Here is a 27,213-nt window from a genome sequence, read left to right as displayed (position 1 = left end):
CTCTCACCCAGTCAATGTCCACAGCCTAGAGCACACAGGTCCTAACAGTCTGTTAATCAATACATGTTTGCTGTGTCCTCCACCTTCAACATCTGATACAGCTTACATTCATGGTTCATAATAGTCACTCTCACACATTGCAAACCTCCATCCTCCTCCCCTGTGCAGTAGCATTCACCTTTCAACAACCCAACTCTACATCAAGAGCTCAACAGCAGCCAAGGCCAACAGTTAGCATTCAGATGCACGTCTCCCCCCATGTGGCCCCCCCATGTGACCCCCACTGCAGCCACAGAACAGCCCTCCTGCTGTCCTAGTTCGCCTTCCATTGTTGTGGTAAAGACCATGGCCAGAAGCTGGGGGGGGGGGTCCCCAATCACGTCCATCACTGAGAAAAGCTAGGGAAGAATTCAAGGTAGGAGAAACCGAGGCCGAGATCATGGAGGAAGACTACTTACTAGCTTTCACTTAATGGCTTGCTTAGTTGGCTTGCTTATACTAGCCAAGACCACCTGCCCAGCAGTAGCCAGGCTTACAGCAGGCTGGCCCCTCCCATATTAATCATTAATTAAGTAAACTTGCCTATAGGCCAATCTGATTGAGGCATCTTCTTAACTAAGGTTCCCTTGTTCCACATGACTATAGTTTGACCAGTAATATCTTCTTAAGACCTTTGATTTCTACTCAGACAACTTCCCCCACATCTACCTTCTGCCTCTTCTTCCACCCTTTCAGCTCAGGTGAGTGTGCTCCTGTTTCCCTGAGAAACAGGACTTTAGGGGACTTCCCACCAGCTGCCACTATGCACCAGCCTGGTCTGGGCTTGCCTCACAACAGACTACATCTGGCCAGGGCCAGTCCTATCTGTTTTAGGATGCTGCCCCCACTATTCACTGCTCCTTCCTAGGTAGTGTCCTCTTCATTGAGCCAGACAGGTATGTTCCTTTTCCTATCTAAAATATCAAAATCCTTACACACCAGCCACTACCCCAATCATTTCAACTACTATCAACAACTAACTACAGGGCTATTATACTCTGCCCATATCTTCACTCTTCCCACGTCAGCGCTCCAGGGAAAAGGGTCTTTTTTTTAAACTTATGAATGCCTGGACTTAGCTTGGCTTGTTTCTAGCTGGCTTTTCTCAAATTATCCCATCTATCTTTTGCCTCTGGGCTTTTACCTTTCTATATCCCTCTCTTTACTTCTTACTCTGTGGCTTTCTGTGTAGCTGGGTGGCTGGCCCCTGGAGTCCTCCTCTCCTCCTGGAAAAGGTTCTTAATGTACTGCACCATTCTGGGCTTGGAAATAAACTGGCCAATTTAGTCCTCCACAGGCACATCAGGCCACTATGAATCTCAAGGTACTCTTCCTTCCCTTGGCTCTGGACACTATGACAGCCTTCTCCCTCCTCACTCTCTGGCCAGTCACCCTCCTCACCTTATCACTAAGCCAGTTCTTCACCAGTGCCTTATGAAGCACAAATTCTGAAAGCATCGAGGTGTCATCTCCAAACTGCACTTCCTCTACACGATGGCTAGGAGCCCTGTCATGTCCACTCACCATTCCTGAACACCGTGGTGGTCTGAATAAGAATGGCCCCCATTGGCTCATATATGTGAATACTTAGTCCCCAGTTGGTGGGGCAGTTCAGGAAGCATTAGGAAGTGTGGCCTTGTTGGAGGAGGCAAGTCACTGCAGATAGGCTTTGAGGTTTCAAAAGTCCACACCATTCCCAATCAACTCTTTCTGCCTCTTGCTTGAAGATAAGGATGTAAACTCTTAGGTACTCTTCAAGCACCATGCCTGCCTGCCGCCATGCTCCCCTCCATGATATTCATGGACTTTTAGCCCTGCAACCATGAGCCCCAAATTAAATGCTGCTTTTATAAGTTCCCTCGGTCATGATGTTTTGTCACAGCAAAAGCAAAGTAACTAAGACAAGAGGTAAACTACACATCATCCAAAATTCCCTTCCTGGACAATTAAAGTTGACATTGGAACTGCATGCTTTTGCCTTGTGCCATTATCACCCCTGAACACTTCCTGACTTTTCAGTCTTGTGACAGTCCTCCTGGATTTGTTAAACACCAACTTCTTACCCTTTGGATCCAGCACTCCATTTCCTGGCTTTAGAGTTTAAATGTACAAACATTTCCAATCACCGTGATTTGGCAAAACCAACTTCCCCACACTTACCATGGAGTCATCCTTTTTTGTAGCTGTCATATGCTGGCAGGCCTTAGGGCTACTCTCAATGGCTTCTGCTCTCTTCCAGGCATCCAGTCGGAATCTTTCCATTACCTTTATCTCTTCTCGGAGGTCTGTATTCTCTTTGACTAGCATTTCTATCTGGCTTCTGAGGCGACCATGCGCACTTGACCATTTTGTCTCCTTTCTTTTCAAATCTTCCTGTAAATCTGTTATTTGCTGTTTCAAAGCCTCTCAAAAGAAAAAGTTACTAGAATTAATGTAATGGGAGAGGAGATGCATCAATAAAACAAAATGCCAGCCCACCACAGACAGTAGCAGAGGATGCCTCGTCAGTCAATGACACTGGGTTTTTCAGGAGCTGGGATGTGGAGGTCAGGTCAGTGCTCACCTTACATTGTCGACAATTAATGAGAAGCCAGGAGAAAACAGAGGCAGCACTGAATGTGGCATGAGGGAACACAGCCTAACCTAACCACTTCCTAAAGCAGCAGTGAAGACAACAAATGACATGAATTCTTGAACAGAAGAAGACTGAATCCACAGTCAAAGCCACCCGCCCTGATAGACTGGTTGAAGTCCACGAGGAAGGCTGTCCGAAGGTGCTGAGTTATCTCAATTGACTGCTCACAGTCAGTTCCAAATTACATTTTTTATTCAACACCCCACCCCCTTCTCACTACTGCACTTGACTAGCTTTTAAAAAAAAAAAAATTATTAGCACGGCATGATAGCGCACACCTTTAACCCCAGCACTAGGGAGGCAGAGGCAGGTGGGTCTCTGAGTTCAAGACTGGCCTTGTCTACAGAGTGAGTTCCAGGACAACCATGGCTGTTACACAAACCCTATCTCGAAAAATAAAAAAATAAATTGATGAAAATAAACTAATATTAAGAAAATGATGGAGGAATGTGGCTCAGTGGTAGGGTGATTGCCAAGCATGCACAGGACCCTGAGTTTGAACCCCAGTGGCACAACAAGGAAAGAAGGAAGGAAAGAAGGAAGGAAAGGAAACAAACAAACAAACAAATAAATAAATGAGGGGCTGAGAATGGAGCTCAAAGGCAGAACACTGGCCTAGCATGTGTGAGATCCTAGGTTCAATCCCCAGTAGTGAAAAAAAAAGAAAGAAATGAGTTGTTCTAGATGGAGTAAAGGAAGCAAGTGAAGAAACCACTAGACTTGGCGATGAACAAAACAGAAATGTACACCTAGAAATCAAGACTAAAGTCAGGAGAGGATGTCATCAGTGGTCTGGAACTATAACAAAGAAGCTCAGAGAACAGCACACAGCAGTCCACCAAATACTATTGGCAGGTTGTTGTTTTGACTAGGGAAGACCCAAGAGCACACAGTGACTGAGAGTGGAGCTAGGATTACGATGGCCAGCAGAGGAAGGCCTTCTTATCAGATGTTTCCCAACAGAAGGGAAAGTGCTCATCTTGTACCTGGAGACTAGTGCAGCAGGCTCACCTCACAAGGCTGAGATGTGGCTTTCATGGACTGCCTAATTAGTGTTAGTACCTCTATTTCATAACACTGAAAGGGAATGTAAACTGTCAAGTTCACTCTGTGAAACCAGTATTACTCTGATACCAAAACTATACAAGTACACAACAAAAATTCATTTTATGTAGTTTCAGGCCCCATCTTGGGGATTTCAGGATACTCAGTGCTGAGGATTGAGCCCTGGGATTTGAGCATGGTAGGCAAGTGCTGAGTTACATCTTTAGACTTAAAAATTCTCAATAAAAGTATATGCAGACCAAATTAAATACTTTAAGGCTATACAACATGATCAGGGTGAAATTCCAAGTTTAAAAAGATGGTTAAACATGCAAATTAATAAATGCAATACAATACATAAATAGATTCAGGGACAGAAATCACATGATCACTTCAATGGATACAGAAAACCTTAGACAATATTCAATATCCTTTCATAATAAAAGCCCTGAAGAAACTAGGAACAGAAGCCTAGAGCAATAAGAGAAAAGTGATAGAAATAAGGAACAAGTTCAATTGTCTCTCTGTGTAGATAACATGAACCTATTCTTAAAAACCCTAAAGTCTCTAATAGAAGACCCTGGGATCTGATGCAGTCAGCAGAGTGACAGGCTATATAATCAATATACAAAGATCACTAATTCACTAAATGCATTAATCCCATTAATCACTAATGGGAACTTGACAGAAATCAGGAAAACAATCTCAGTTACAATAACTTTAATATATATTTATCACCTTTAATTCCAGCATTCAGGAGGCAGAGACAGACAGATCTCTGTGAGTTCAAGGCCAGCCTGGTCTACAAAGTAAATTCCAGGAGAGTCAGGGATACACAGAGAAACCCTGTCTCAAAAAACCAAAAAGAAATAAAAGTGATATAGAATGTAGACATGCTCTGTAGTTATTGCCCATCTCACTGCCTCCTTATAGTGCAATAAACCTTTCTTTCTTTTGAATAAAGGTAATATATATTTCTATTATAAGTGTATGAAAAGAAGAAAATCTTTATTTCACCCTTGCTCTGACCACTTAAATCTTCCTTTACTATTTTTCCTTAAAATTTTTATTACATTAATCTGTGCCAGAAGGCATGTGCACAGTCCAGGACAACTTGCAGAGTTCTCTCTCTCCTTCCACCATGTGGAACTTGGCCATCTAACTGGCTCCCAAAGAGGGTTTTTAATGCCTTTTTCAAAGGTAGGCAGTTATAGCTGTGTAGAATTAACTGGGGTCCTCTATTCCAGCCCAGGTCTGCCTGCCTGTTTTTGGGCCAGTTCCTGTTCCCATGGCTCTAGAATATGACATCAGGTACTACAGTACCTCCCATGGCTCTAGAATATGACATCGGGTACTTCGGCACTTCCCATGGCTCTAGAATATGACATCAGGTACTTTGGTACCTCCCATGGCTCTAGTATATGACATCAGGTACTTTGGTACCTCCCATGGCTCTAGTACATGACATCAGGTACTTTGGTACCTCCCATGGCTCTAGTATATGACATCAGGTACTTCGGTACTTCCTATGGCTCTAGAATATGACATCAGGTACTTTGGTACCTCCCATGGCTCTAGAATATGACATCAGGTACTTTGGTACCTCCCATGGCTCTTTCTGTCTAGGATTGCTTTGGGGGTCTTTTGTGCTTTCATATACACTTTAGATTTTTTTCACTATTTCTGTGAAGAATGTCATTAGGGACTGCACCAAATCTAAATATTGCTTTTGGTAGTTCGGTCATTTGACAATATATTCTGGTGACCTGAGTGTGGGAAGTCATCTTATTCTCTATATAATCCTGGCTGTCCTGGAACTCCCTCTGTAGACCAGGCTGGCCTTGAACTCACAGAGATCCTCCTGGCTCTGCTTCCTGAGTACTGGGATTAAAGACGTGTGCCACCACCGCCTGGCTAAAAATTCTATTTTAAAGGGTGATACAGAAGCTTAGTGGGGGTGGCGCACGCCTTTAACCCCAGCATTAGGGAGGCAGAGATAGGTGGATCTCTGTGAGTTCGAGGCCAGCCTGGTCTCCAGAGCGAGATCCAGGACAGGCACCAAAACTACACAGAGAAACTCTTGAAAAACCAAAAAAAAAAAAAAAAAAAGATAGAATTTTTAACAGAGTATCAAAATCTAACCTATTACACTAATAAACTGATGCACCAGAAAGTAACAGCACTTCCCCTTACTTGAGTAAACTAATAGCATCAAATACCTAGAGGACTAGCTACAGTGGTGTGCACTGTGATCCCAACTACTTAGGAGGCTGTAGGATCTCAAAGCCACTGTGGGCTGTGCAGTGAAAGCCTGTCTTATAAATAAATACATAATAAATAAAATAAAGCCATAAGTAATATTGGTGTGTGGTAGCTAATGCTTCAGGTGTGCAGATGAGATGACATTTGTGCAGATGACATGATGACATTGCCCCAGGTGCCATGCGGCATGAGGAAAGAAGAAAGCCAAGGCTGGAACCCACAGCACTAATATGAAAGCAGAAAGTGAGCTCACATTTTATGCAGGAAACAATGGACAGCCATGTGAAACTGCGGTGTTGAGAAGCAGAGGTGTTAAAGTCGAATATATCTACTAGGTTTTTATACTTAGCTAAATGAATTTCTTTAGGAAGCTTTGTATATGTCAATGTATAGATATATCATCTGATTTTCCCTAGGTTTATAGTTCTAATAAGAAATGCATTCATGGAGCTGGAGAGACGGCTCAGTGGTTAAGGGCCCTGGCTGCTCTTCCAGAAGACCTGGGTTAGATTCCCAGCACCCACATGGTGGTTCACAAACATCTATAACTCTAGTCCCAGGGAATATGACACCCTTTTCTGATCTCCAGGGACTGCACATATGTAATGCACATACATTTATGCAAGCAAAACACCCACACATGTAAAAAATATATAATGATTTTTTAAAAAGAAATGCATTCATTCTTTTCAACTACTGTTTTCCTATGATCATGCCCATGTCCACCTCTGAGACAGGGCACTAACTGCCCTGTCATTTTGTATGTTTGGGAACTAAACCTCTAGTTAGTATATGGGCATAAATACTGTGAATGAAAAGCAGCAGCAGCAGTCTGTGTGACAGGTCAGATAATAGCACCACACTGAACTGGTGCACAGCAGTTCTGGCCTCTGCGGGATCTTTGCAGGAACTGTTAGTGAGTAAGGGACTAGTGGTTGGACCTCAGAGTCGACCGAGAAGATGTTCTGATGCGTGTCACAGACGCCCAGCCCTCTCCCCACCCACCCACTTCTGAGATAGGGTTTCACCCTGGAGCCTTTTCTACCTCAGCGCTCTAAGCGCTGGAATTAGTGATGCACATGATACCCAGCTCACACTGTTTCCAAAACATCAAATAACTCTAATGGGTTTCTTCCAAGATTGCCGTCTGTGTTCACCCTTGACAGTGGTGTGTAGCCAAATACCTGTATTTCTTCCCGCTCCTTTTTGTCTGGAAATGTCCTCGCCGCTGCTGTGTACTTTTCAAAGACTTTGCGTTCCTTCTGCAGTTTCCGTGCCTCCTCCTTCCTGAACTCTTCTATTCGGGCCAGTTCTCTCGCCTTTTGTTGCTCAAAGTCAGCAATTTCTCTCCTACAGTGAACACGCCACAGTGTCATGGGACAGTCTCAGTCTGAGATCCACGTGTACCCAAGTGTGATGGCACACACCTTTCCTCCTGGCACTGGGGACAGTCTCGGTCTAAGATCCACGTGTACCCAAGTGTGATGGCACACACCTTTCCTCCTAGCATTGGGTGGCACAGAGTGGATACAGGATCCCTTGAGTACAAGAGAACTTAACACTAGCCTGAGCAACACAGTAAGACTTACTTCTGACTCCAAACTAAACAAGTAGGCCTGATGCTAAATCCTAAGGCCCTGATCCCCAATGCTAAAAATAGAAATAATAAAATAAACGCCATCAGAATGGAACCCAGGAGCCAGGCGGTGGTGGCACACGCCTTTAATCCCAGCACTCGGGAGGCAGAGGCAGGCGGATCTTTGTGAGTTCGAGGCCAGCCTGGTCTACAGAGCGAGATCCAGGAAAGGCACACAGCTGCACAGAGAAACCCTGTCTCGAAAAACCAAAAAAAAAAAAAAAAGATTGGAACCCAGGGCCAGCCTGAAAGTTACTGGTCCAAGTGACTCTACCTACAGTCCACTGGCCTCCAAGATCAGCCAGTACACTTTGTCTACCAGTCATTCAACAAGCATCTACTAGGTACCCACTGTGAATCTAGAAAGCGGGACACCACAGCCTCTCACACTGCAAAAACAGACAACAGCAGAGCCGGCAAGATGGCTCAGCAGGTCAAAGTGCTTGCTTGGCGCACCAATCTGACGACCTGAGTCGGACCCCATGGTGGAAGGAGAGAACAGACTCCTGCAAACTGTCCTCTGACCACATCAGCTCCATGGCATGCATGAGCCTTGCACAGTCTCACATATACAACACATACATGACGCACACACAAATCATAACAAATAAGATAAATGTATGAAACATTAGAAGCAGTTAGGAGAAAGCCAGGAGGCAGGAGGTTATCTCTGAACCACCCCATGTGCACAAGTGTGCACACATATACACACATGAACATACAAAAAATAATGTAAAAGTAATTGTTTAAATAAATAAATGCAGAAGATTGAAGTGCACTAACAGTGTGCTTAAAGAGCAGGTTAAAGAAGATATTTAAGAACGCCCAAGACTCAGAACCTGACACCTGGGCTGGAACTGGGACCAGTTAGTTATCCAATACCAAATGGTCAGCCCTGAAAACATAAATACGAGTAACATTATACAGACTGAGCTGGTTGGATTTAGGAATATACATGTATATGCATATACATATATGAAAATAACAATGAAAAAAGAGGCCATGAATTTGAAAGAGAGCAAGGAGGGTATATGGAGTGTTTGGAGGGAGGAAAGAGAGGGAGAAATGTTAAACTATACTCTCAAAAACAGAAAAAAAGAAAGAATGCAACCTACCTCTAGGTGAAGACATACTCTTGTCTCCTCCCTCAAGGGTTAATCTGTACACCCATTTGTCTCCTCCCTCAAGGGTTAATCTGTACACCCATTTGTCTCCTCCCTCAAGGGTTAATCTGTACACCCATTTGTCTCCTCCCTCAAGGGTTAATCTGTACACCAATTACACACTACCCAGTTGTGCAACTATAGAAGGTGCGAATGGAAGACTGCCACACATGGGTCCTCTGAATTCGTGTAGTGTTTGATTAAATTAGTTGTGAGAGTTTTAAGGTACAGCTTTAGTGTTACTATAACTTTATAAAATAAAATTTTATCAAAACTATATATATATTGTTACAATATACTGCTTTTGCCCTTGGTAACTGCCAACATAAAATCTGGATCCAGTGACCGAATGTGTACAAATGCATTTCCTGTAAATGCTGGAGTTTGAGGTGTCTGCTTGGCCACTGTACAAAGTAACAAAGTGGTGAAATTAAAAAGTATGCCTATGACTCAGAATACATTACAACTTGTACTGTATGTTCACAGCATGAATACCATGATAACCCCATGGTTTAACAAAAAAGAGAGTTCCCTTCTACAGCAGACATAAAAGCAAGATGACTAAGTTGATGTAAATGTAGCATGTGTGTCTATAAAGGGTTAATCAGGTTCATTGATTTTGGAAGATCTGACTGAATACCCCTGGGTGTTTAGACTTTGGGAATGCATACAGTTAGCTGATCAGAAGTCTTCACTCAATATAGTAAATAAATGCTGCTGTTCTGAGCCACCACACCCAGATTTGTTCATTTATTTATTTTCATTTTTAGCGGTAGTGGAGACTGAACTCAGAGCCTCACATTTGTATATTCAGCCACTGACCAGCCTTAACTACATAGGAACACTCAAAATAAAGACAGAGAGAGAGAGAGAGAGAGAGAGAGAGAGAGAGAGAGAGAGAGAAGGTGAAGATAGATACTGCCTAGACATAGAATCAGACACACAAAAGAAAGACTGTAAACATATAAACAAGAGGGAGAAGCAGAGATCTCCTCAGTGATGCTCATGCCAACCAAAGAACACTTAAAGACCTGCAGCCACCAGAAGGTGGATGGGTAACAAAGCCCAGCTGATGGTCTGGACATCAGCCTTCCAGCTTCTAGAAACACAAATTTCTATTAAATTACCCAAGTCACAGGGCTTTGTTACAACAGCCCTGGGAAATGAACTTGCTAGCCAATGTACTTCATAACTACAAACTGATTTTTGAATTTCAACTTATATAATCTTACAAATAAGAATTTCCCTTTAATGTATTTGGCTAAACTGGGTCATTTCATTTAATTAAAAAAAAATTTTGAGGCAGGATTTTATGTAATCCAGGCTGGTCTTGAATGAACTATAGTTGAGGGTGACCTTGAGCTCTGATCTTCCTGCCATCATCTCCCAAACCCTGAGGTTATAGAAGCGTGGTGTCACACCTCAAGTTCATGGGTGCTGGAGATCCAAACCCAGGATCTTCAGGCATGCAAGGCAATCATTCTAGCACCTGAGCTATATACCCTTAATTAAAAATATATTGATATAACAGAAACTTGTCCTCTTTTTAATTTATATTTGTTATTTATCTTTATATTTAAAGCCGGGCAGTGGTGGCACACGCCTTTAATCCCAGCAGAGCCAGGGAGGCAGAGGCAGGCGGATCTCTGTGAGTTCGAGGCCAGCCTGGACTACCAAGTGAGTCCCAGGAAATGCACAAAGCTACACAGAGAAACCCTGTCTCGAAAAACCAAAAAAATAAAATAAATAAATCTTTATATTTAAAAGTGATCAAAACTTCTAACATAGTCTTAAAGAAACAAATCATTGTATTTTTTCTTCTCATAGATAAAAACTTACCTCAGTTTTTCCAAGGCACTTTCTCGTTCAATTCGAAGTTTAGCTAACGATGTGTTCTCAGCTTTAAATTTTTCTATTTCTGATTCCAGTTCAATAACTTTCTCTCTCAAAACCTGAGATCGAACACTGTCACCTGTAAAACAGATGATAAAGTCTGAACTTTCCAGGAGGCTTACAACCGACCACTTAGCCACTGTGAATACTGTAGCCAAGAAGGTTTGTCACTGAACCTGTTGTCACACTGCATAGGGGACAAAACAGAAGACCTAGCTCTCTCAAAGAACCAAGGTAGACTGCTGCATGCCTGCAATCTTGGCACTCAGGAAGCACAGGCAGGAGGATTACTGTTAAGTTCAAAGCCAGCTTGGTCTACATAATGAGTTCCAGATCAACAAAGGACTGATATTAGAGGTTTAAAAAAAAAGTTTAAATCACATCTTTTAAAAAACTAGCAAATACAGACTATGAATAATTAACAGGAGATCTTAAGGGATAATCAATAACCAAACCAAAATGTAAGCCTTATTATTAAATTATACCAAAGAAACACAGCTGGACAGACATATACCTGTAATCCTAGCACTCTGGAAATGGAAGGAACAGGATTGCAGGTTCAAAGGCGGCTTGGAGTACATTGTGGGAGCCCACAACTGACTCAGTTCCCCAGTTTGAATCTGAAGTCAATAGAGTTCTGAGTCAATAGAGTTCAAGCTTGTTTGCTCCAAGGCTGTGAGAAAGTTCTGATTAGCCCACAGAGTCTCCTTGAAGGGCTGTGAGAAAGTCCTGATTAGCCCACAAGAAGGAACACACTATCTAACTAGATTCAGGCTGCTGATGCCAGCCGGAGGTACATTGAGATAGAAAAAGAAACTGCCTGCTCCTTGATGCAAGGCAGAATAGATAGTGAATGCCTGTGCTGTGCATTGTTTTCTGTTGTTGGGGTTTTTTTTGTTTGTTTGTTTTAAGATTTATTTATTATGTATACAGTGTTCTGTTTGCATGTATCCCTGCAGGCCAGAAGAGGGAGCCAGATCTCATTACAGATGGTTGTGAGCCAGCATATGGGTACTGGGAATTGAACTCAGGACCTCTGGAAGAATAGCCAGTGTTCTCAACCTCTGAGCCATCTCTCCAGCCCAGCTGTGCATTGTTCTACCTCCATCCTTCAAAACTGTATATAAGCTGGCTGTGAAATAAACTCGGGGCTGTATGGCATTGACCGGCAGACCTCTCGACTCTTTTCTGTCTTCTTCATTGTCTCTACAATCTGCACACCTCTACCCAGCCACCCAGCTGACTGTCGGCAGGCCCCACAGTACATAGCAAATCCAGGCCAGCCTGGTCAACTTGTCAACATCCCATCAGACACACACACAGGGGTGGGGAGGGTGGTAGATTCAGATTTTTTTCCTCTTATCAAGATTGCTACTTTATAAGTAAATAGCTGAATTTTAAAACTATTTTTATTAAGTTATATGTAGGTATGTTTGTCTACATGTAGATATGTACATATGAGTGTGGTACCCATTGAGGCCAGAGGCATCAGACCCCCTGGAGCTGGAGTTACAGACAGTTGTGAGCCACCTCATGTGGGTGCTGGAAACTTCCTTTGGGCCCTCTGTAAGAACATCAGTGCTCTCAACTGTGCACCATCTCTCCAGACCCAAACAGTGAATGTTTTACCCTTCAGCTTCAGCAATCACCTCATCACTTAGTCCTATGCTCCTGAAGGACACATCTGGTCTATACAAGATAAAAGTCTGTTGCAGACAGAACATTGTAATATATGTCCCTATCATAATAAAAGCACATAGGAAAAGCATCTACAAGGAAACTCCCTCCCCCAAATGGTATGGAATTTACTTTTGGAAATTTTTTTTTTTTTTGGTTTTTCGAGACAGGGTTTCTCTGTGTAGCTTTGCGCCTCTCCTGGGACTCACTTGGTAGTCCAGGCTGGCCTCGAACTCACAGAGATCCGCCTGGCTCTGCCTCCCGAGTGCTGGGATTAAAGGCGTGCGCCACCACCGCCCGGCGCTACTTTTGGAAATTTTAGTTATAAATGCTTTTACTTTGTTACATTTTCAAGCATTCAAAATTCCTATAAAAAGTATTATTTTTATTTTAAATTGGTTAAATTATAATTTCTGTTTAAAGCATCCAACACTTTTAGCTAGGTATTTAGAGTTTTATGTGTATGTTAGAACAACCTTAAAATTTTACTTTTAAACATAGGGCTGGAAGAGATGACTTAGCTATTACGAGTACTTGCTACTCTTCCAGAGGATCTGAACTTGGTTCCTAGTACTCATTCAGATGGTTCAAAACACCCATAGGATCAGCTCAAGGGATCTGATGCCCTCTTCAGCCACCCAAATATATATGGCAAACACACACATAATTCTTTTTTTAAAGTATCTTAAGTCATGGGAAAGTATCTCTAAGAAGCATGTTTTCATTTCTGTAGAAATAATATAATACATACATACTCATATATACACTTTTCTGTGTGTGGACTGTTTCAGAATATATAAATGGGATACATGGTAATGTCTGTACCACCATGAAAGGGGATAAAGTCAAATGTAAGGAAAGAAAAAATGAAATTGTACAGCAGTCTCTCTCTTCTCTCTCTTCTCTCTCCTCTCTCTCTCTCTCTCTCTCTCTCTCTCTCTCTCCACAAACACACTCTCACTCACGTACGTGCTTCACCTTATCAACAACTTGGAATTTCTCAGTTTCAGTTCCTAGCAATCAACAAGCCACAAATATTTCATGGAAAACTCCTGAAATTATTTTTAAATTGCATTCCATTCTGAGTAGCAACACATGGAAATACCAGTGTCACACTGAAACATCACCCTCTGCCCAGCACATATCCATGCAACTCACAGTTACTTAGTACCCAAATGAGGTTATCAGATCCATTGCTCTGGAACTGCAATGTGTGCATTTGAATAACCAACCCTCCATGGCACCAAAGGACAAGAGTAGTGGTGCTGGCTGTGCCAAAGATAAACCACAGGAAAATTATATGCACATAAAAAAGACAGTGTGGTGGCACATGCCTGTAACATTCTCATGCCTCGACTTACCTGGTGGTTGGTCTTGACTCATGTTTAACTTGGGTTCATTTTCCAAGTGTGAATCTAATTTGGGCTTTGGTTTCAAAGAAGGGAAGAATTTCATCATCAAGTCAGATGGAGGAGGGGGGCTCCTGCTCCTGTCAGACTTGCTGAAGTCTTCTCCCTTCTTGACTGGAGCAACCTTCCTTTTTATTGTTTTGTCGAGAACACCTACTTCACTCTTATTGGGGTACTGTGTCTGGGGGGTACCATACATGGCTTCATCTCTGAGAATAACATTATGTTTGTATGAATTCTCCTCAAGGTCTGTCCAAGATCTTTCATCATCAAAGTCAATTTTATTCACATCTTGAGATAAGGGGAATCTTGATGGCTCAGATACTTTATTTTTCAGGCTTTCGACTATGACAGACTCTTCACTGCTATATTCTTTATCAGACAGATCCAGATCAGCATCTCTCCATTTATCTTCTTGAGTCCCGGTGTCCCTAAAAGGTCCTTTAGCACTGCAGACTTGTGGACTATCCTCTTTGTGGCTGAAGACCCTCTCCCCAGCCTCAGTGGATGGTTTTAGGGTAACATCAGGCTGCTCCTCAGAATCAGAGCTACTGGCACTGTTGGCCACGTCATCATCGCTTGCATCCCATCGGCCCTGACTGTCAGCAGGGCTGGTTGGGAAGGCTTTCTTACTGACTTGACAGGACAGTTCCCTCAAACCATCAGGTGAGGACCCTGGACCCAGGGGCAGGAGTACGGCCTCACCCTTCCCCTCACAGGCAACATTCTGGTGGGGAAGCTCACTGCGGTTACTCTGCCCACTGGGATCCATCTGATGCGCCTTCTCCTGCTGCACAGCTTTGACAGGAGTAGAGGACATCCTATGACCTTTGTAGATCTGTTGATCCCTTTCTAAGATTTTTAATACAAATGAGGAATTGCTAGAAAAAGATATTTCATCAGCAGCTCGTTCCAAAAATAAAAATTCATCTAATTCCAAGTTTTCCTTTTCTTTTTCTCGTTCCCAATTCTCTAATTTTTTCTGAAGAGAAATGTCAAGGGACAATTCTGTCTCTTTCACTGTCTCCCTCATCAGGCTCTTAGAAGGCACACAGTCAGCCGGCTCTGTGGAAAGAGGAAGTCTCTCTCTGGCCCGTGTCTTGTTCCACACCTTGCAACCGGCATCACAGGGCTTTACACACCCAGGCACGTTTTCCTTATTATTAGCTTGTGCATTTCTTTCTAATTTGATCTGGTGTCTGAACTGCCCATCACATTTCTTCCCCATCTGTACTTTGAGTCCTGGTGGAGAGAGACTTTCCCTCATATTGATCTTGGTTACTTTGGATTTCTGACTGAGTGAGGCAGAGCCAGCCTTGGTTCTAGCTTTACTGTCTTTTTTAACAGTGGGGGTCTCTGCACACAGGTCTTTATTTATAAGAGCAGTTTTCCTCTGCAAGTGTTGTCTGTCTGCTTTACATACTGACTGGTCCTCTGGTGGGCTCTGGCTACTCACTAGTTTACTTTCTTTCCCTTTTTGAAACTTGGATTTAGCATTAGTAAACCTAGCTAAACCTTCTCCTCGTTTTAAAAATGGTTGCTTGGGTTTTGCTTTCATTAGCAATGGTCCTTCTGCTTCCTAAAGTAAAAAGACAAAATCCAGTTAGTGTGCATACAAGTGAGTCAGCTATTTCCAAAGCCGGTCGTCACTGAGAATGGCAACCACTTCATGGAAACAGCACTGACGCTCGCTCACCCGCAGCCGCTTCTCTTTCAGCTCTTGCTCTTCCAGCCGCATCTGCTCTTCTACGAAGTCCTCGAATGTCTGCTTCTTTTCTCTAATGGCAGCTTTGATAGGCCTAATCATAAAACAAGGGGCAGAACACTCAACTTACAATGCAAGGATTTTATACGCTGTGTAAAATTATTTAAATACCTTAGCCTGCACTGTAAACTAATATTTTATAAGGACCAGGTACCAGAGTATAGTTTCACAGCAGAGCATGGACTTAGCATGCACAAGACCCTAGTTCAATCCCCGGAACAAAAACAGAGAGCAAGAGCAAAAGCAAGAGCAAGGTCTGATGACACATCAACAATCCTAGCGCCGGAGATTAAAGCAGGAGTCCACAAGTTCAAGGCCATTCAGCTCCACAGAGTAATCGGGCCAGCCATGGCTACATGCTAAGACCATGTTGCAGAGCATTTTTTGAAGGACATCAAGGACTTCCTTTTAAGCTGGACACAGTGGTACAAACCTGTAATCTTAGCAAGTGTGAGGCCAGTCAGAGCTACACAGTGAGACTGTTTCAAAGCAAAACAGGGTTGGCCAGATGGCAGCAGGGCAGAGTGCCTGCTGTGTAAGCCACGAGCTGAGTTCAATCCCCGGAGCCTACAGTGGAAGCAGACAACTTATCCTAGGACCTCCTCCACTCATGCACCGTGCCATACACAGGGAGTACAAAGAAATAAAACTTAAACAAAAGACTTCTGTTTACCTTCTCCTTTGAAAATCTAATGAAATCTACAACCCTTATCTAACCCCCAAAATACAGAAATATCTAACTCTGAACAGGACCTGGGGGACTAAAGAGTCCTTCTGAACTCCATCCACTGACTGCAAACACTTACTGTATAAAGTAACATATTCATTACTTAACCTTAAACAGAGTGTGACTAACATATTTGTAAATTGAGAAAGGTCCTTAACAATGTAAGTAAAGCCATAATCAGAAGTTATCTGGCCTATATATTATATAATATATATTAGAAATTCAAAGGTGTTTTTTAAAAAGGCCTATTTAAAAGATACTTTTATTTGAAATAACATTTTTAATTCTCTAACTTAAACTAATTATGCAATTTTAATTTATAACTGACACCAAATATGAAATTTCAACATCTGGTTTTCCTTTTCTCCACAATTATATTTAAGATGTATTTTTAAATGGGGGGGGGCACATCAAGTTCACACTGTATATTCCAGGCTGTCTTCAGATTTTGCTCTGCAGCCTCAGTGCTAGGATTATAGGCTTGAGTCATAATGCCCAGCAAAAAGTTTTGTTTGCTTGTTTGTTTGTTTAAGATTTGTTTATTTATTATGTATACAGTGTTCTGCCTGCATATCTGCCTGCAGGCCAGAAGAGGGCACCAGATCTCATTACAGATGGTTGTGAGCCACTATGAGGTTGCTGGGAATTGAACTCAGGACCTTTGGAAGAATAGCCAGTACTCTTAACCTCCGAGCCATCTCTCCAGCCCAGTTTTTTTGGGTTTTTTTGTTTGTTTGTTTGTTTGTTTTGTTTTTCAAGACAGGGTTTCTCTGTGTAGCTTTGCGCCTTTCCTGGAACTCACATGGTAGCCCAGGTTCCATTTGTTTGTTTTTAAGTGAGAAAACTACTTGAACTGTCTATTTCCAAACCAGGGTCTCTTGCTTAACAGTATCCAATAGCTTATATCATCAACCTTATGCCTGGAAGCATATTCAAGTGAAAACAAGAAAAGCACAGATCTCTCGAACATACTGCTCAATAAGGAGAAATACCAAGTAGTTCCGTTTCCGGTTACTTTGAGTATGAGTCATACCTTTCTTCAACATTAACCACTTCTGAGGAATCTCCGCTTTTTTGTAAGTTCATATCCTTCCCTTCCTGACTCTTCCCCATCCTCTTTTCCCAACATGGCAAAACACCTTCTCCTAGAATAAGAATTAGGAACAATTTAGCTCAAAACACGCAGAATAAAGGTTTAAGACATCAGACGATCACAAGTCACCACACAGTCCGTAGGCTTTGGATTTAGCTCAGTGTGGAACACTTGCCCTGTGCACAGGGGCTTCAAGTTTGGTCCCCAGCTCCACAAAACAAAAGCCAAAGAGAGCAGGTGTCAAAGAAAACTACAGCCAAGTAGGCTGCCCTACATCTGTAACCCCAGCACTTGGGAGGCAGAGACAGGAAGATTGCCATAAATTCAAGACCAGCCAGGGTTATACAGCAAGATCTTATCTCAAAAAACAAAAGAAAAAATGTATGCCAAAATATTTAGAAAATTCAAGGATTTTTTAAAATAAGATAAAAAATATAAAACAATTAAGATACATGACATTCTTCAAAAAGTTGTGTTTTAAAAAGTAGGGATGTTTGCCAGGTAGTAGTGGCACATACCTTTAAACTCAGCACTCAGGAGGCAGAGGAAGGTGGATCTCAGTTCGAGGCCAGCTTGGACTACAGAGTGAGTTCTAGGAGAGCCAGGGCTACTCAGAAAAACCCTATCTTAAAAAACAAGAAACAACAAAAAGAAAGAAAGGAAAGAAAGGAAAGAAAAGAAAGAAAGAAAGAAAGAAAGAAAGAAAGAAAGAAAGAAAGAAAGAAAGAAAGAAAGAAAGAAAGAAAGAAAGAAAGAAAGAAGGGAAGGGTATTTGAACTTTCCTTATCAATGAGTTACTCTAGGTTGGAAGAACGTATTAGGCATAAAGAGAACTAATTCTAAATGCTACATACAGACACTTTGTATGATGTTGTGTTTTTCTGTAACATAAATTACCAAAAAACTCATGAAAACATGTTAAATTTTAGAAATGTTGAAAATAACTGTCTCCACAAAAAGTATTAAATAGATGTATTATTTGATGATTATTCTAATAATGATGATCACAGAACATTCCAAATTTTTCCATGATGAATTAAAAAAAACCACAGTATTATGATCTTCATAATTGCAAAAATGTAAAAAAAAGAAAAGAAAATGGGACAAGAAGCATGGTTGTTACTTTTTTTTTTTTTTATTGACTGGACTGAGGAGATGGGTCAATGATTAAAACTCTGGCCACCAGCTGGGCAGTGGTGGTGCACACCTTTAATCCTAGCATTTGGGAGGCAGAGGCAGGTGGATGAATTGGAGGCCAGCCTGGACTACAAAGCAAGTTCCAGGACAGCCAGGACTACAAAGAAATCCTGTCCCGAAAACCAAAGCAAACCTCTGGCCCTGCTAGCATGAGGGCTGGAGTCTGGATCCCCAGGGCCCCACAAGTGTTCCGTGGGCATGGTGACATGCCCAACAATTCCAGCCTCGGAAGGCATTCAGGTGATCCCCAGAGCAGGACTGGCCACACTGGAGAAGCTGAGTTTGACTGCGACTCTGCCCTAATGAGTGAGATGGGAGAGTGATGGAGGATGATTCCCAAATCAACACTGGGCCTCCGTATGCACGTGCACACACACATGCATGCACTCCCACTATGCACGTGCACACACACATGCATGCACTCCCACATGCATGTACAGTAAAAGGGGAAAAGAACAAAAAGATTAGCTAGAGGAGTACAGCACAGTGGTAGAGCACTTACCTAGGATGCGTAAGGCTCTAGATCCTATCCCTGGCCTGCCTGCCTCCTCCCCCATCTCTGTCTCTCCGTCTCTCTATCAGGCACGCACGCACACAGAAGACAGAAGGTAGGGAAAATCCATCAGAAAAGCCAAGTGAGCTCCAGGAGTTGGTTACCATCGATGAGACCAATTCTCTGGCAGGAATGTGTCTCATTGCTGGGAACACAGAAGTACAGCAAAGACAACCCAAGTATTATGAGTAATAGTTCCCATCACAAACCTGTTTCTCACATGTCACAGCTGACCTGCAGGTTGTCAGCTCTCACCTGCCAAAGCTATCAGAACGATTTTTTTATCAAGCCCAAACTCTAAGCTCTCCAATAATAATCCATGCAGAACTTGCTGCCTCCCTCTTTGAAGACCCCATGCTACCTGTGAAGTCTGGGGCAGGCATGAGTATCAATACTGTTCTCAGATCGTCAAATCCTGGCCCAGCTCAGGTCAGTGAGGAAAAATATGAAGGATGACCCTTGTCTTCGAAGCCTAATGACTCTATTATGGGACTCACCTGAAGGATGGTCACGGTTTTCTTCCTTTAAGTCAGTTATTCTCACATGTGCTTCTGGATATGGGGACTCATCAAAGACATCAGAAGCATGTTTTGAAGTTAAGGCAGAATCTTGATGAGTAGCTCTACAGAAATTGCTTTGTTCATTGGATAAAAGGTTGGAAGCATGAAGGTTTTCTTGGGTTGGATTTGCGTAGCTATGTGATGGCAGGAAGGGAGTGGCTTTCTCTCCCAAGGCTAAACTTCCTGGAGATCTATACTTCTGGCTCTGGTCATCGTCAGGTAGTAGTGTACCTTACAGATGAATAAAGAAAAAAGTCAACAAAGCTGAGACCATCCTACAATACTCTGACTTTTATGCAGTAGTGATCACTCACCCCATAAAGTAGTTTCCAAATAATAAAAGCATTTTTCTCCTTATTAGTACATTGTTTAACAAAAGTACAACATTATTTTTACTCAGAGTAAACAAACGTCACATACTTTAGGGTTAGAGAATATTTATACTAGATTTTCTAGAGTGAAGACGGCACAGTTGCAGCGTGCCTAGCTCAGAAGTTGCCATTCCTAGGCATCTGTGAAAACACCATGGCAGCTGTCAACTGTGTCCAGGGACAGGCAGGCACAGGAAGGAGCAAAGCAGTGCAGCGACAACCATCTGGGCTCTCATTAGCTACTGTGACTAGTAACTAGTCTCCTCTCCTTCAGATCAACCCTAAAATTTTGGTATTGTTGGGTAAAGAAATGATGAGTGACTTTGTAGTTTCTAAGTGTATGTTACTTTTGTCTATTTTGTTTAAGTCTCAGCCAGGCCGTATGCCTCTAAACATCATTTCTCAGAGGATGGACGGCATACCAGATGCTGTCTGCTAGACCAGCCCTGAAATCCTGCCCTGTTCACCTGATTGCCTCACCTAAATCTGGGATAAGGACACATGGAGAAGTGGTTAATAAAACAGTCACTGCTGCTGGGATGCAGCTCAGTTGGCAGTGTTTGCCTAGCATGAATTAGAGTATGTTCAATCCCCAGCAATGCATAAAACCAGACATGCTGGTGCGTAACTTCAATCCCAGCACACAAGATGAGGCAGAAGGACCAGAAAGTCAGTCATCCTCAGCTATATACCGAGTTTAACGCCAGCCAGGGGTATGTGAGAGCCTGTCTCAAAACCAAGGTAATCAGTGCTGCCCATTCTGTGTCTACTTCATCCCCCGCCCACATCTAAAATGAGAAAGTCAGCTTCAACTTTTCATTATCCCTCCCCCCACCCACTCCAGCCATCTAAATATTTTGGAGTGGCCGATATCCCAGCTAAATCTAATGAGTTCTTTGATAAAATATCCCAGGGTAGCTATTTTCAAAGTATGACCTAAAGATCTTCAAGACCTTTTCAGGAAACCACCAAACTATTTCCATACATGATCCGTTGGTAAAGCAACGGCAAACTAGAAAACTGCTGGAGTCTTAGTTCACAGAAACCGCCCCCCCCACAGCATTGACCAAAGCAGTCTCTACTGTGATGATCAGAACAGCTCAAGAAGAGTTATGGCCGACCCGAATGAATATGACAATCCAGACAAAAGAATATTACAATAACAAAAGATTATATAACATGTAAGAAATGCAGAGAACAAAAGAGATTGACCACGTAGGGGCGCGTGGGCCACAAGGGAACGATGTAAAAAACGGTGGCCACGCCTTTTTAAGGAACATCCACGAGCACGCCACTACAGAAGTCACAAGAACAGCAAGAATGACCACCTCTGTGATGATCTACGAGGTGTAGAGTGAGCCCCAAAGTGTCGGCCAAATACCGCGGACGGAACGCCGAGAGCGACCTCAGACCGTGTGTGCGATTCGGTCACACTGAGCAAAGGAGCAGGTAGACGACCCAACTCATCAGTGATAAGCGGTACAACGAGGAGAAAACCCCGAAGCTGCGTTGGCAGTTCAAAGAAGACCAGAGCCAAAACGAGAAAGGCCACGCCAGCGAGGGAAAATCATTAGTGTATAAACTAAACTTAAAATAAGACGAGTATTAGAGAGAAAAAGAGCATATAGCGAGAACCTTCAGGGTGGCACGACGTTGCAGGCACAAGCAGAAGAGAGTGAACTTGGTTAAGCACGATCAGCACGGCAATTTCATAAACTGTAGCGGCGCCAGCCAACAAGGGGAAGTGTTCTGGACCCAACGAGTGCGATGGCCTCATGTAGCGCGAGCCCTAAATGGAAAGCAGCGGATTGAAACATGCGGTCATCAGTGATATGAGGCTGAGTACTGGACCCAGGTAACGTATTCGAGTTAGCAGAGTCTCCGTAACACCTACCATAAATTCGGAGGAGGATTCAGATCTATGTTGGCACAAGTCTAAACACATAAGTGTATGAGGCAAATAACGTTGCACTGGTATACATGCGTAAGTGTGATAGAGCAGTATTACACTTATGACGGTGATTTACATAATGGTATCGAATATTATCAGTGTACAGCTAGCTGCGACGAGCGAGCAGTCGCTTCTAGTAACACACTGCTAATACCTGTGAGAGAGTCAAATAAGGCAGAATAATAGATACTCTATGGTCAAGAAGACGGTGGTACACAAAGGCCTCACTGTAGGAAGAAATAGAAACCCCTCTCTCCAGTGCTTACTACTGGTTGTTTTGCTAACATGCACTAACGTGAAACACAAGAGGCAGAGTGAGTCAATTTTTCAGTTTCGTCCTTATATTTTCGTTGAGAAATCATAACAGTTTCTCTGTATTACCAGCCTTGTCTAGTCCTGGAACTCCGATGTTTCAGTTTCGCTAGTAGACTCTATTGTGTGAGCCCTTCAAATCCCAGAGCATCCCAAAGCCTGCTACTTTAGCTACGACACTCTTGCTGAAACAAGTGCTGCGGATATTACAAAGAGTTGAGGCACACAAGAAGAAATGAGCTTTCTTCAGGCATGTGCCCCTGGAAATCAAAAAACATCGCCCAACATCGAGCTTTGTCCCTGTGTTCCAGCAGATGACCATACTCTTGCATATACAAGAAATGCTGCTATTAGACTCAAATCAATGAGCCATGGAAGAGTTTCGTTGGTGCAGTTTCGGAAAGCCACACACTTATAAAAGTGTGGGATAAAACTAAAATAATAAAAATATAATGAATTATACTGATATAATAGGTTAAAATGTTGCTTAACCAACCAAGCTTCGCTTTTTAAAGTGGATGTAGGCGAAGTGATTTAGAGATCACATATATGAGGTGCCCATCTTGATGTATAATAATATAGTTTTATCTCAATTGTGATATGTCAAATACAAGAGACTGGAGATAGGATCGCTACAGATCGTGAGCAAAGTGTTTCGTGAAGTAGCATAAAGTACGTGGAGAGACCCCGGTTCAGAATCCCCAGACTCTCCAGGTAATGTGATCGCTGGCTTGCATGAAGGTGATGTGGGTGGGTGTAGTAGAGAGAGAGAGTTGTGGGATTCGTTCGGAGCTCACTGGACTGCCACCTAGCTCAAGTCAGGTGGGAGTTCCCAGCCTCGTGAAACGATTCTTGTTCAAAAAACTATAATAAAGCAAATCAAGAAGACATCCAACACGGATCTCTGCCCATCCATGTGCATGGGCACTGATTGCTCAAATGTGTCGTGTATTGCTGTCATTAGAGCAGCCGTGCAGTTGCTGTGAGGAGACACCGACGGCCACTGAAGTGCCACTTCACTTGTTGAGTTGTCAATTGCATTATCCTGGCCTAAGCCCAATTGTCCATATCCCACAGCCAAGACTTCTACTCTGATTTTGGAGACATCAGGGTAGCATTTTTTTGGAAGTGTGATCTCTAACAGCAATCTCGCAGTCCCTTGAAAACAGAGACTCAAGGGGTGGTTCTTCAAGTCATGGTTTTAACGAAGTGGGAACCCATGGGGTGTGTGTAGTGTGTATGAATTCTCACATAATAATTAAATTAGGATCCTAGGCATCATGTGGTCTGAATCGAATGACTCGAGCAAGGATTCCGGGGCCAGCTGGACCATAGAATGAGATCCTGCTTCTCAAAAAATAAATAGACAGATAAGCAAATAAAGGAATGTCCTCAAAAATATAAAAAATTACAAATTTTTATGAAATCTCAAACCTGGAACCAATGGGCAGTTCTGCATTGTTAAATCCTTTTCGCTATCGCAGATTGTATCAAAAGGGGGTCTGTTACTGTTATGCTGTGCGGTAGATCGTAGCGTCTGGAATAATCAGAGAAATCACTTGGGCATAGAGGGAAATTTAATGAGCATGAAGAGTAGGCAAACCACAGTTATTTAACTGTAGAGAGAGAGAGAGAGATGTACTTTTAGAGCGCAGAGACATGTTTTATACAAATCAACAATTCAACAGTTTTGAGAGGGAACGGCTGTGACTTCTTATTAAAAGAAAGCAAAGCTCATATATGGGTTTTATTCTGAATCTAAACACCATAAGCTTCTTGGCCTTGTCAGTGAGTACAAAACTCATACGTTTATAATTTCTAGGCGACAACATGCGAAAGACAGCAGGATAACCGGCCTTGTTCATTGTCGGGCAAGCCAGTGGACGTGTATACTTTGCCACAGAGGCTTTACAGTTACTTCAGGATTTTAAGATTGAGTCTCATCGTAATATTTAACACTATGCCAATTGTGTTGTTTTTGAAAGTGAGGTTCCGTGACGTCCACATGAGGCTACTCAGAGAAACTCTGTTCTACATATGATTTAAACAAAGTGCAAACATAAGCGCAACTGAGATATGATCACGTGGAAACAATACAAAAACTCTTGTTAACAGGAATCGAAGACTGTCCACTAAACCTCATAAGAGAGTAGCAGCTATGTGAGCCTCTGGGAAATCTCTTCCTATGCTATACGCTGACAGGAGAGAGTAATGTGAGAAAGAAGGAGTGAAAAGAGCGGGGCGAAAATGTACCGTTGCAATGAAATCTTCAATTCTATCTTAGCAGCTACAATTGCATTGTGAGAGATAAACAATGGTTGTTTTTATGCAAGAATATATTGTCTAAATAAAACCAATGGTAGCTTGCTACTTTGCTGGCAGATGAACATGCCTGTTTCCCTTCCAGCATAATACACTTTGAGTCTTCTTAGAAAAAGTTTATGGACTTCATGGACCAAAGAAAAGCTTTGTGGTGACAAGATCTGCCAGATTTACTGTAGAAAGAATATTCCACTCTAATAAAGTATTTTAGTACTCTCAAGATCAGAGGAAAGATCGACAGTCACTAGATTAGAAATTGAGTCAGGCTTGTTGGTTTATCACATCCTGGCATACCAATGCACTAAGTCTATATCTAAAAAATCCAATCTACAAACTGAGTCTTTAGATAGCATCAATATTTTCATATTAAACTCTGGTGAAAAGTGTATCCATCATATAACTCAATTGGTTTTAGATTCACACTCCTCTAGCTATAAGTGAGAATAACGAGCAAGGACCACAGAAGTCACACCACTGTATAGGAAAGAAAACAGGAACTCTCTCTCTATTAGAGTGTGACAGCACACGAAGGGTATATGAGACTAGAGCTGGCACTGGGCTGTCCTTCACACAGCTTTCACCGCTGAATCTGACTCTGTGTTTCTGTTTGTTTTTTAATTAAAAGAGACCATCTAAGATTTCGAACACAAGGGAATAAGACCCTGCATGCTTCAAAGTGCAGTACCACTACTTGTTTTGATTACTGAAGTGCTGGTCTCAAGGTCAACCAGTTGTTAATACCCACAGATGATCTTAGAGGTAAAACCTCAGGAAGGCTGAGTTCTTGCTGAGGCGCACCTGGCACGCACCCAGATCTGGGATCCCGTACTTGAAATACTTAGAGCATCTTCGGAGATCACTCAGAGACATAATTCTTAAGCGACTCTTCAGACTGGTACAGAGGTGAAATCTACTCGCTGAGTGATTTCTGCCATTGTCAGCGACTACCGCAAATGACACTGCGTCTACTTTGGGAGTTTACAACTGGAAAAGCCAGGTCTACAAATGACTGTACCAGGTGTGTGCCACAGGGAACTAAGACCAGAGACCAGGGAACTCGCCATCATGCTGCGCCACGACCTTATGAGAGAAGGCGATCTCATTACAAACATCGGTGAGAGTAAGGGCAAATCACCGTTATGTCCTCTAGAAAAAAAGATACTGAAGTACCTAGCAATAAAAAAGTCACACACAAATTTATGAATGGCATAAAGAAAGCACTTATTGAACCAGCAAGGGACATACTTGGCGCAAAGCCTTTTTGAAAAAGATATTAAGTTACTCCTTATTCCCAACCTAATAACATAAGCCATATCCTGAACCTACGACGATACGTTTTGAAGGTAGCAAAGATAGTGCTCTAGCAATTGTAGAACTCTGACCTAAAGAATAATCAACGCTCTGAGCTTTCCTTGTTATAGTTCCAAGAGTTCAAAACAAAGATGTATAGGAGTCTTTATAGTAGATGCCTTAAAAGTGTAGAGCTAGGTCCTTTTTGCAGATATGGATGGGTGGAGTCCATATAACGAATAAGAGTTATTTCTTTACTGAAGCCATTATGACAACTACCTAGAACTACGACATGGGGAAATGTGATTGGTCCTTCAGTCAATACTGTTTAATATAGATATTTCCTTTCCGCTTAGGTGGGGAAAGTCGGGATACTCCTCTCCATTCTGCTGTCACGATTCAGTACCTCAGAAGATCATGATGGACTTTGAAAACATGTGGGACGCACTAAGCCGTCACAGTACCAATTGTCTATGCATGAATACAATTCTCTGTATCTTATATCCTTCACAAGACCCTTCCTTCAAGAGTCAGTAACATGCCTCTAATCTAGATTACTCTTTCACAAAGACAGTTTACCTCAGAGCCTTCATTGTCCACCTATGCTTTCCATCACAAATATAAACTTAAAAAGGCTGTTATCGTCGGAAGCATTTTATCGTATGTGTGTGAGCTCTTTCCTCCTACTAAGAGGAAGTTTCTCTGCCAAATAACAGCAAACACTGGGATTCTCGACTATTCCGAAGAGCTGCCACATGATCTGATGGACCAAATAACACTTATTCCTGTCAGCTTACGCGCGTGATTTGCTAACCCCAGGATTCTGTTTGTGAGAAAAACAACCTACTAGAAGTTGCTAGATGACTATCATCGATCGGATCGCGAATAACTCATATGGAAAACACCACGCCACACGCACGCATGCACGGCACGCACGCCCACGCGCGTCGCAGCGAGCGAGCGCACTTCAGCACAAGCAACCACAGCACACAACCTGAGTTATATCCGATAACTCCTTATGCCCTGGTCATCTTATGGCTAACTTCGCCATAAGCTGTAAGTCTTTACGTAGGTATCAAATACCAACCCATCAAGTCGTACTCTCCACACCACAAGCGCCAATCACCGTAGTTCTAGTCGCTGTAATTTTATCCCTTTCTACAAAATCTCACATCCCATCTGAATCCACCAAAGTAAGTAACTAGAGCTCTCATTACTGCACTTTCTATGACCAAAATTATGGTAACCTCATAACGTGAAAAGTGTGCGCAGGAAATCCATGACACTATAGAGCGCATCTGCACATTCGCGACT

The 27,213-nt window shown here is 42.5% G+C and overlaps 1 protein-coding gene across 1 annotated transcript in view; it reads right to left on the bottom strand.

Annotated features, from left to right (window-relative positions):
- Nucleotides 1-27,213, bottom strand: part of Cenpj (centromere protein J) — a 48,922-nt gene that overhangs the window by 10,370 nt on the left and 11,339 nt on the right. Inside the window, exons 3-14 of the mRNA XM_028858123.2 lie at nucleotides 25,408-25,501; nucleotides 23,722-23,824; nucleotides 23,216-23,445; nucleotides 21,706-21,813; nucleotides 21,369-21,528; nucleotides 19,591-19,884; nucleotides 17,284-17,395; nucleotides 15,455-15,557; nucleotides 13,711-15,337; nucleotides 10,619-10,751; nucleotides 7,165-7,330; nucleotides 2,200-2,442 (exon numbers count right to left, since the gene is read on the bottom strand). Coding sequence (XP_028713956.1) covers nucleotides 2,200-2,442; nucleotides 7,165-7,330; nucleotides 10,619-10,751; nucleotides 13,711-15,337; nucleotides 15,455-15,557; nucleotides 17,284-17,395; nucleotides 19,591-19,884; nucleotides 21,369-21,528; nucleotides 21,706-21,813; nucleotides 23,216-23,445; nucleotides 23,722-23,824; nucleotides 25,408-25,501 — 3,373 coding nt within the window. The remainder of the gene's footprint in view (nucleotides 1-2,199; nucleotides 2,443-7,164; nucleotides 7,331-10,618; nucleotides 10,752-13,710; nucleotides 15,338-15,454; nucleotides 15,558-17,283; nucleotides 17,396-19,590; nucleotides 19,885-21,368; nucleotides 21,529-21,705; nucleotides 21,814-23,215; nucleotides 23,446-23,721; nucleotides 23,825-25,407; nucleotides 25,502-27,213) is intronic.

The sequence above is a fragment of the Peromyscus leucopus genome, chromosome 9 (assembly GCF_004664715.2).
Source record: "Peromyscus leucopus breed LL Stock chromosome 9, UCI_PerLeu_2.1, whole genome shotgun sequence".
Taxonomy (NCBI): Eukaryota; Metazoa; Chordata; class Mammalia; order Rodentia; family Cricetidae; genus Peromyscus; species Peromyscus leucopus.
This window is presented reverse-complemented; position numbering and strand designations above follow the sequence as displayed.